Source organism: Daktulosphaira vitifoliae, unplaced genomic scaffold (genome assembly GCF_025091365.1).
Source record: "Daktulosphaira vitifoliae isolate Bord-2020 unplaced genomic scaffold, ASM2509136v1 Scaffold_1, whole genome shotgun sequence".
Lineage (NCBI taxonomy): Eukaryota > Metazoa > Arthropoda > Insecta > Hemiptera > Phylloxeridae > Daktulosphaira > Daktulosphaira vitifoliae.
The window spans coordinates 10123890-10134961 of NW_026099572.1; the positions used below are offsets into that span (position 1 = coordinate 10123890).

Sequence of the window (11072 nt, forward strand, 5' to 3'; positions counted from 1 at the left end):
TTTCAAAATTTTTTCAATTTTTTTTACTTAAAATTGCCATAACTTTTTAAAAAAAAACCGAATCAACATTATTTTTTTTATATAGATGCATGATATCATTACCTTTCATTTGGTATATTTTTTTTTTTATATCTAACCCTTTACCTGCCCTGACTTTTGAAAATGTTCCGGAAAGTCTGACACTTTTATATATATCTTAAATTAAAGCTAATGTAATGTAATTTATTATGAAAAAAAAAAATTTCGGACTTCATTTTATCTTCACAGTGAAAATGGCCACCAAATGCTATTATAAAAGTGTATGGATCAACACAATTTTTTTATGAGAAATAATATTTTTTAATAATCCCTTTTTCATTCGACATACTTTATCTTAATCAGGATATTAATAATATTTAAGGATATTAATATTAATATTATTGATATTAATATTAAGGATATTAATATTAAGGAACTAGCAGATCATGTAGCTTTTGGAATAATCCACCAATTTTTTAAAATTAAACACTATCTAAAGATTTGCATCGAAGCGTTTTTTTTTATAGTGATTTTAATCACTGTCAGATATCATTATACTTGATCCAACAATGCCATGTCACCACTGTGCCACGACCCCCCTGTGCTGGGTTTTTTATTTAATTAGGGGATTTGTTTTCAATTTTTGAAGGTAATATCTTCAACTAAATACGAATTGGAATCTTTTGACGTATCATTGAAAGAAATCCGTTCGGTGAGAGCTGAGAAAAAGTGGTAACAGACACAAAAAAAACACATAATAGTAAAACTAAGTTTCGCATCGAAGCTAAAAATGTTTGTTGATACATACATTATTCAAAAAGTTATAGCAATTTAATGTTGAAAATTTAAAATCGAAAATTTTAACTCAAAAATAGCATTTTTTTTAACAACGGAGGTCGATTGCACGTAGAAGATAAGATGTCGGGACAAATGGGAGATTTTCCCCATTTACGGGGAACGAGGGAAATATTTTCAATTTTCAAGGGTAATGTCTTCAACTAAGTAAAATTTGTGATCTTTTGACATATTGTTCATCAAAATCGTCCAGTGATAACTAAGAAAAAGTGGTAATAAACACAAAAAAAAACACATGATGGTAAAACTAATACCATATCAGCTTCGCATCATAATTCAAAATCATGTTATTTCTATAAAGCAGACAAAGTGTTCTTAATTTTATAGATGCAACTAAAATAAGTTTTTAGAATGCTTATTTTACTTGTATTGGAGTACTTATTGTACTCTAATATAAAAAATAATGATATTCGTAATTTTTTAGAGTTTATATTCTTATTTACCTATTATTTAATTTTAAATGAGGAAGATGGGTTATAATAAAACTTTATTTTATAAATAATATCATCACATCATTAAATAACTAATCGATATTTTTCAGTTAAACCAATTTGGAGAATAAATAATAAATACTAAATTACTAAAATACACTTACCATTATACTATATAAAATGTTATAAGTTATACATTTTAAATTATCACTTGCAAATAAATTCATTTTAATAACTTTAATTTAATTAAATTTATGAGTTTAATCTTTTAATTTTATAATCGAAAACTTAAGACGAGATATTCCTTCAGTATCCGTACACAATTGGTCGATCATTGAATGGTTGTAAAGGTCGATCATTTTCATTTATTAAGATGCCGTTTTTGCTTGAATGTAAATTTCTGAACTTTTTTAACTGTAATCAGATAGATAAAATGTTGATAGCTTGATCGAAATATAAGTAATTACGTTATAAAATTTTTTATTAGTAAAAAAGCAAACCTGTGCTCTTGATATTGGTATAGGTTTCGTAAATATAATCCAAATAACGCATTCAGCATATGGTGGTGTCGTTAAAGATCCATGGTAAGTGTAATAATGTTGTTTTAATGCAGTGTCCTTTATCCAAGAAAATTCTTCTTTAAATGGTCTAATAATGGATGTATTCATATTTTCTATAAATTTTAAATCATCAACGAAGTTTGTCATCTCGAGATTATTTTGCGTTGTTACCTTTTTTATTAAAAAAATTTATGTAAAAAGATCAACTTGATACTACTTTTTCAATTATGCAATTAAGATTTCAGTGATCAGTGGCGCAATTACTGGAGATACTAAGGCTCTAGTACTTAGTAATTACTGAAAGTACTAGGGTCCAGTACCTAACTTTTAATACCTATAGTTATAACTATATATTTTTTTATAAAAATTTATCAGAACAAATGAGAAGATGATGCAAACTCTCTTCTTTAATATGCTCAAAATTACATACTAAATATTAAATATATATTAGATTACTTGTCCAAAAAATCCAATCACACAAATTCCATCTATGAAATTTTGGGCGTTTTCGTATGAACCATACTTTTTTTTGTAGTGGACAATATGAACTTCCATAGCATATCTAAAATAGATCATTGCATACAATAAACGTTTTGACCAAGAATGAATTTTATTCGTAGTTACAGTGGAACATAATAAAGGGTATTATGTGGTTATAAACCCCTGAAATAGATAGCTATTCTTACTATTTAATATGAATTTGCAATGATAAGTCAATATTGAGTTAAAGAACTATTCTCTGCTCATAAACTTTTAAGTATACATCTCTAATTTGGTAATTTCAATAAATATATAAATTGTTTATCAATACAAACATTAGCGATAAACGATTCTTTTATAAAAAGACTATAATAAAATGGATGTTTAATTGTTTTTAATAAGTAATTATATATGTATGTTCCTTACTGATGACCATTGACCTTGTGTTCACTTCCAAAATCATCTTTGCCCCAATGGAAATGCAATTGTACAAACTCATATTTGGCATCAAATAGAGGCCCTCCAGAAACATATGGTATTTCATCAGAAGTATTAGCCAATTGAACTCTAACTTATGATAACAAAAACACTTACAACACTTGCATAAAATATAATTTTTAAGCATATGTGTATTTGAAAAATTATCTATTTTTAAATGAATAACTTAAAAGGTAATAGAATATATAGGTTGGGTTTCTCCCACCTTATTTTACTTCAACCGATGAAAAGAAGTTTTTCAATATTAAAATCGAGAAAATCGAATTTTAAGATGTCAGGCAAAATAGATTTTATAGTTCCCTTAAAAAAGATGACTTCACTAGGCCTTTACCTATCTTAATACTTTTTAATAAATTCTGTCAAGCACATAGTCAGGATTTAATTTTAAGTGAGTATAATAGAAAATTACACTTCTTCTCTTAATATTATCATGTTTAATCTTATAACTTCAATAAAGGAGGTACAGACCTTACAAAATTTTCTCTGGCTGCGTGTCTGAATTTTGTTAATTTGATAGGTAAAAATAAAGAATTTATAATTTAATTTTATAAAAAGTCTATCAGTTTGAATATTATTAATTTATCAACATACTGTTGTAACTTAAACTAAAAATATTTTCGCTGAAATGTAAAAAAAAATCACCATTAACTTTGTTTTTGATACCATATAGTTTTCAATATAAGGTAAAAATTATTAGAGTTACTACAGTTTTAAATCAAGTGTACAATGTAATATTCAGATCAACTTCACAGGCACGTAGACAAGGGTGGGCCTGGGTGGGCATGGCCCCCCTTAGATTTAATGTGGCCCAGGGCCGGCCCCCCAAATTTAAAATTCAATTATTTTTACGAATTATCAAAAACGTGCTAGGCCTTACATACATTGAAATTATTATTAATTTGTGATTACTATTGAGTAATACAGTTATTATTATGGCTGTATTTTAATTTTTATAATCATAGAAAACGTTATTTGAAAAAGATAACGTTCTAGACGTAATAATAAATAGAATAGCAATTACTCCAAACGTGATTGCAGGTAAATTTTTTTTAACTCTGGTCCAACAAATGATAACAAACTAAGAAGTATCTGCATTGATTAGAATCTAGTTGATTACAAAATTCGATAGAGTATACTCTATGAAAAATATTTTGATAAATCTTATCTTTAATTTGTTTCTTTTTTTATAATTTAGTAGTTACAATAAGTAATTTATTTGTTTTTGTTAATTTGTTATTTGCGTGCTCTAAATAAAAGTAATAAAAATATGACTAAAAAAAGGCAGGAATTGTTTTTAATTTTAAATAAAATAAATTTTACATTGTTTATAATTTATAATTATTTAAAAATTTTTTATAACTTATTAGCTTCGATGCGAAGCTGAGAAGGTATTAATTTTACCATGATGTGTTTTTTTTTATTTTTTTTTTAATTTAAAAATTTTAATTCGACTCAATATTTTTGAGGTATAAAGCTGAAGAATTTTAGCTTCGATGCGAAGCGGAGAAGGTATTAATTTTACTATGATGTATTTTTTTTTTTTTTTTTATTTCTATGTGTGTTTTCTTCCGGTAACGGTATGTTATTAATTTTANTTTTTTTTTTTTTTTTTATTTAGGATAGATTTTTTTTTTTTTATAGAATTTCTTAATAGGAGACAGGATATTGTAAAAAAATTCTTTTCTGAACGATACTAGTCAAAAGGTAAAAATTTTAATTTATAAACAAACATATGAACAATAATTATTCTGTACTACTATCCTTAAGATAGATACTATTTTAAGTAGTATCTATCTTGCTAATGCGTATTTCATGCTAGATTCGATTTACTAATTCAATTATATTAATATATTTTAGCTTCGATGCGAAGCTGAGAAGGTATTGGTTTTAGTATGTGTTTTTTTTTTTGTGTGTCTATTGCTACTTTTTCTCAGCTCTCGCTGGACCGATTTCTTTCAAAAATACGTCAAAGATCACAAATCGTATCTAGTTGAAGAAATTACCCTTAAAAATTGAAAAAATTTCCCTCGTTCCCTGTAAATGGGGGAAACCTCCAAAAAAATTACAAATTTAAAAATCGGTAAATTTTGTCATTTTTTTCACTTTTTTTTCATAAAACTTCCATAACTTTTTCAAAAATCAACAAATCAACATAATTTTTTTTTATGCTAAAACCTTAGATATTTCCCTTTCAGTTTATATCATTTTTTTGAAAATCTAACATTTAATCTGCTCATTGGGGGGGATTTAAAATAGCAACTTTTTTACAAAAACTAATTTTTTTAACTTAACTTTTGAAAATGTTCCAGAAATACTGCGTCCTTTAAACATATGTCAAATTAAAGCTTATGTCACGGACTATAAAAAGAAAAAAAAAATTTGTCCCGACGACCTATCTTCTATGCACAAAAGGCTACCGTATTCAAAAATATGCTATTTTTGTAATACAATTCTGGGTTTTGTATTTTATTTTATCTTAAAATATCTTATTAAGGGAATATACTGACTTTCATGAATATTGTTCTATTAAAACTTTCACTTTAAAGGACAAAAAAAAGTACGTTCAAAATGATCACTTTTAACCTATTAAAAATCAAAATCAATAATAATTTAAAAACAATTAATTTTAAAAATTATATAATATAAAATTAAAAGAAAAACTAATCTGGGTATAATTAAGGAAATAGAAGTTGATGTTGCTTTTGTCCATCAATTTTTTAGAATTAAACACTATCTAAAGATTTGCATCGAAGCGTTTCTTATGATAGGGATTTTAATCACTGTCAGATTAAATCTATACTGGACCTAACTAGGCAACATCCCCACTATGCCGTGACTTTTGTTTCTTTGAAGTCGAGAAAAATAACTTTAAAATTTGAACTAGCTAAATTTCCATTTTTATTAAGTGACGAATGAGACGTACGGTTTTTGAGACGGTAACACTGAAAAAAATACGATTTTTGTAAAAAAATTATTTTTTATATTTTTAACTTTATAATGCTATAACTTTTTGAAAGATATATGGATCAATATAATTCTTTGTTTTATAAATCTGACCCTTTACCTGACCACGGGAGGGATTTAAAATGACAACTTTTTCACAAAAAATTAACTTTTTCCACTTAAATTTTTAAAATGTTCCGGAAAGTCTGACACTTTTATCTATATCTTAAATTAAAGCTAATGTAATGTACTATTTTATTTTAAAAAATTTCGGACTTTATTTTGTCTTCACGGTGAAAATGGCTATCAAATGCTATTTTTGTGTAAAAATTCTCGATTTTGTATTTTACATTTTTAATTTTATAATGCTATAACTTTTTGAAAAATGTATGGATCAGCACAATTTATTTATGAGAAATAACATTTTTTAATAATCCCTTTTTCATTCTATATCTTAATCAGGATATTAATAAGGAAATAGCAGATCATGTAACTTTTGAATTAATCCACCAATATTTTAAAAATAAAGGGAGTCCCCCACAAGCTTTTCATGGGAAACAAATTATGGAAATTGATACAAGGGCCCAAAATTGTTGGCCCCTCCAATAAACATTTTCTGGCTAGGTGCCTGCAACTTCAGATTTAGGCAATATGAAGCTTGGGCTTCAACATTAAATAAAATTTCTGAATTTTAACCATCATTAAAGTTTCTTACTTAATCTATGTTTTAAAAACATCTAAATATCGACCATGGTACTCTTGCCTTTAAAAAAAATTCTACCAAAATATCACAAAACTAATTGTTAAACGTCTCTATTATTTTAATACTAAAATATAAGTTCCAAAAACTTGAAAAAATTACTAAATTACATTATCATTTGATTTTCTGTTTCACAATATAATAATGATGTATAAACAGTGGTCGGATTTGGGGGGGGGGATACGGAGGGATGCCATCTCTCTACTTTTTTTAATTTACATTTTTCATACCTCTACTTATTATCTCTAAAATAATACATCCCCCTTATTATTCAATGTGTATTCAGATTATCGACAATAATGGAGGGCATCCCTCCACATATTTGAGCCACTACGACCACTGTGTATAAAGGAAAGCTCAGTCTCTCTTAAATGCCTCACAAAATCTACTATTTTTTTTTTTTGATATTTATCTAAGTTTTATGGAACTTTTACGTTCATAAAATTATATATTTTTTATTTTCTCTTTATAAAAAGATATTAAATATATTTTTATAGTGTCCTGCAGTGCATTAATCATCATTTTAGTTAACTAAAATGCAGATACCTGTGTGACCAGTATTTTTAATTTCTACTTGAGAATTTTCTAGAGTCCAATAGCCAGTTGTACGCAAAAATGGTAAAAATCTTCTTACAGCATGCTTCGTTGATATGTCTACTGGAGACTGTTCAGACATATTATATTCATTTATTACGTATGGCCAACCATCTGGAACGACTATGCCTATGAGAAAAATTAAATAATTTAAAGTTAAATTTTTAATAAAATTGTTTACAAATATTTTCTATTCAATTTATTTTCTATTTGTATGTATATATAAATATAAAGAATTTCTACAAGACAAAAGACTTCATAAAAATTTAGTACTATCATTTGTGAAAAACTTAAATTTATAACCGTTCTTAAGATTTGGGAGGTCTAGAGCAAAAATTATTGTAATATAATTTATTTTTTTTCACAAGTACGATATTCTAATTTAGTTTCTTAATAAAAAAAGTGCGAAGCTTAGGATCTATGTTTTGCTAATTATAATTTAAGAACGGCCCTGCCTTACTCTGAAAAATTAAAGACTTATGCCTAATTTTTATCAGTATAATTAAATATTAAAAAACGTTATATTAATTAAACTAAAATTTTCATAAAAATCTTTTAAAAAAAGAGCGTTATAATAAAATAACCCATATATTTTAACCACTTTTTTGTAAAACGACGTAAGTCACAAACGTTTAAAAATTAGTATTAAGTGCGTTTAATTTTTCATAGACAGACACAGTGTCGACTTGTAAACCCGCCCATTCGGCAAATTGCTGTATCCAGGCACTCTTTTATGTACCTCTCCTATGTCAGTTTGTTAGTGTACAAATCTACAAATCCCTCTTGTTCTGTAAAATATGGGAAAGAAGAATCAACACAAATTTGTAATCAAAATAGAAAGCTATGTCGAGGCCTCCCAAAACCTAGTAACAGCACTGGACAGACGCATCTATGTTTAAATTAAAATAATGGTTTTTTACACTTCAATAAATCGATAAGTTTGAAAATTTTTAAAAAATTTTGGAAGAATATGAGTACATAAAAATAAATGTATAATTCGTGCATTTTTATATCACCAAAAATTATGAATTGTAGAAATGTCACAAATTCAGAGACTTCAAATGAGTCACCTTAGGTTAAAATAATGTATTTTTTTTTATTAACTCAGTGTACTTCTAGTATACTTTCCTCCGGTTATCTCAGTTTTAACACAACATTTTAATGATAGTTAACAAACAATTTTGATTGTATTCTTCTGATTTAATATTTTGGACTTGCACCGTTTCTCAAATAAATAGTTTATTTATGAAGAGTCTCAATGCATGCTCATCCTAAAATTCAAATGATGACCTATTTTTTTTCAAAAAATGATACTCTCCTAAGCGTTTTCTTGTCAGAAAAACCAAATTAATCTATTTAAGCGATAACAAAAATGTCGTTAATTTTTACACGAAAGTTTTAGATAAATATTTTATTTATAATATATTAAATTACATGTTATTTTTCAAGCATTCTAAAAACTTATTACAAGTTATTAAACATTTGTGCAAATTATTGAAAAAAGTGATTACACCATACTGAATATTTCATAAAAATAATACGTAGGTTAAACTACATTTTATGAAAATTATTTTTCAAAAATTTTAAATATCTTTTAAATACTATTAAATAAATACTTAACATCGGGATAATTAAAATTAACAAATAATAATACATTTTCAATGAGAAAAAAATTTAAAGAGATAATGTCTAAGTTTGGTCATTGCATTGTTTTCAACTTATAATTAGGTGATTTAAATGTTAAAAGATTAAACTTTACGGTATTCTTCCACTTAAAAATGATAATAATTTCCAATACTGCACTACAGAAATATTTTTGGCATAGGTAAAAATTTTATTAGACTTCTCAAAAATAATATTTTATTTATTAGTGAAATATCAGTGATACATAAAATTCTCAATTCTAATCTACGAGTTAATTTTATCTCAGATAAAACATTATACAATTTTCATTATAAATATAAAAAATACTACTAGCTTGCATTTAGCATATATATATATATATATATGCTTCAAGAGCCCTTTCAAAACATTATTAAATATCAAAAGACTTCTTTAATATATCCTTAGAGATAATTATATCATAGGAAAATTTACTGAATAAATTCTAGTTAATTCTTTTCAGAGCAGCGGTATCATTTACAAGTCGCAGAATATACATTTGCATATCTATTAAAGTTATTAAAGTATAGCTTTTCTGGTCTTAACATTTAAATATAACATCCGTACTACACAATAGCCTCTACAATATCTATACGTACTAAAAAAAATTAAAATAATGCCACTTCTTCAGAGTCTTACAACCTTATTTCTTATACGAGCAGAATTTTAATTTCAGTGAGGAATTTTATTATTAATAAATTTTTTATAAGAATTTGATATTTCTTGAGCTATTATTTTCCACTTAGGGCGGGCTTAGTTTTTTTTTAATTAGGCAGCTGATATTTATACAAATTTATGTATAATTTTAGTGGTTATAATCATGTATAATGGATTGATATTATTTCAATGTATAATTTCTTCGAACTTAAAGAAATAGTTATAAAATACTTAGGAGCTATTATCAACAATAACTAAAATTATTATCAATAAACTAAATGTTTATTATTTACAAACATTAAAATATACTTAGGTATTACATACTTGTACTGTCAGTTTCAACATTTTGAGATTGTAATGTTGTTGAAACAACTGACGTTAACCACAATGCAAAAACTTCCCAAATCATTAGACGACTATAACAAAAATAATGAGAAACCAGACACAACCAACCGAACTTCAATTAGTTTTATAAATAATCATTAAACATATTTTACAACTATAAAATAGCTTAAATAATAGTGTTATTAAATATTAATTATTATACAGTATTCTCCCTCTAAAAAAAGTTTTCAAATTTTCAAATAAACAAGTATAGATTCGCCTACAAAAATTGGTGTTTTTAATACAAATATTTATGTTCTTTTCTTAACTGTCGATATATTGTAAAGAAATTACGTTATTACCTGTTTAATAAGTATGACAAAAAAAAATTAATCAAACAAAAATTTAATGAAAAATTACAATACTTATATTAGTTTTTGAACATGTATATATTTTTTAACATTGATGATTAAATACAATTTAGTAAAGTCGTGGTTCTTTTATCATTCGGCAACAGCAAATTATTGCTTTTTAGAATAAATATGACATAATATTAAATAAAATATATTGTTATTTGCAAATTTAGTTAACAGATCTTCAAAAAATTATTAAAATTATTCATAACAATAAATATTATATTGATACTTACTATTTATAAGAAAAAAGCGTTACTCATAAAGTTATTAACCAATTCACAATTATAAAAAATAATATATTAAACATATATTACAAATTAGAAATTACTCTAATGATTTATTTATGATTATTCTTTAAATTCTTGAAATATTTAATGGTCAAATTAATAAAAAATAATCAAAATTGTAGAAATATTGGCTATTATTAAACTTTCAACTTACTTTTTTTCTTCACTTATTATTAAAAAGTAGGAACTTATGCTACAAACGTGAGGTCATCTATTTGATGTATTTTGCACAACTGAATAGTTGACAATGTGTGTTCTATTTACTTAGGCAATGATCTATTAAATGTCCGGTGAGACAGATTAACCTAATTGGTAGGAGAGAAATTTAATTGAACAGCTTTGATTTATTGAAACATAAAGGACACTAAAGTATAACTGTAAATTTAATAATTTTGGTTGTCATAAAACCAGGGTGTTGTCATTTTGAATGAATTTAAATTATTTTTCTAATTAAAAATATACTTCACAAATAATTTTGAGAAAACTTTATTGCCAGCTCCCTACCCTTGCCAAATGGAAATAATAAACACATACATATTGATTTACGTATATCTTCTATTTTTCTTGTAACCAAGTGATAAGTGCGT

General features: G+C 25.4%; 1 protein-coding gene across 2 annotated transcripts; it reads right to left on the bottom strand.

Moving 5' to 3' along the window:
* Positions 1 to 1343: 1343 nt before the first annotated feature.
* Positions 1344 to 10769, bottom strand: LOC126896937 (carbonic anhydrase 7-like). 2 transcript variants are annotated; one of them, XM_050670135.1, is made up of 7 exons: positions 10640 to 10769; positions 9783 to 9874; positions 7092 to 7268; positions 2771 to 2915; positions 2321 to 2426; positions 1805 to 2035; positions 1344 to 1718 (listed from the first exon to the last, which is right to left on the bottom strand). In XM_050670135.1, exons 2-7 carry the CDS (start codon positions 9865 to 9867, stop codon positions 1611 to 1613), a joined length of 852 nt encoding a protein of 283 aa, XP_050526092.1. In that variant the 5' UTR covers positions 9868 to 9874; positions 10640 to 10769; the 3' UTR covers positions 1344 to 1610. The 2 variants fall into 2 exon arrangements, with proteins under 2 accessions (XP_050526092.1, XP_050526093.1); XM_050670136.1 differs by lacking the exon at positions 10640 to 10769 and adding an exon at positions 10432 to 10524.
* Between the last annotated feature and the right edge of the window lie 303 nt (positions 10770 to 11072).

What these genes read in the sequence shown, in the direction of transcription:
- LOC126896937 (XM_050670135.1), bottom strand. Translation starts at nt 9,867, where the DNA reads ATGATTTGGGAAGTTTTTGCATTGTGGTTAACGTCAGTTGTTTCAACA. An exon ending in CACAAGGTCAATGGTCATCA is followed by an intron (nt 2,427 to 2,770) that starts GTAAGGAACATA and finishes GATCTATTTTAG; the next exon opens with ATATGCTATGGAAGTTCATA. An exon ending in TACCAATATCAAGAGCACAG is followed by an intron (nt 1,719 to 1,804) that starts GTTTGCTTTTTT and finishes ATCTGATTACAG; the next exon opens with TTAAAAAAGTTCAGAAATTT.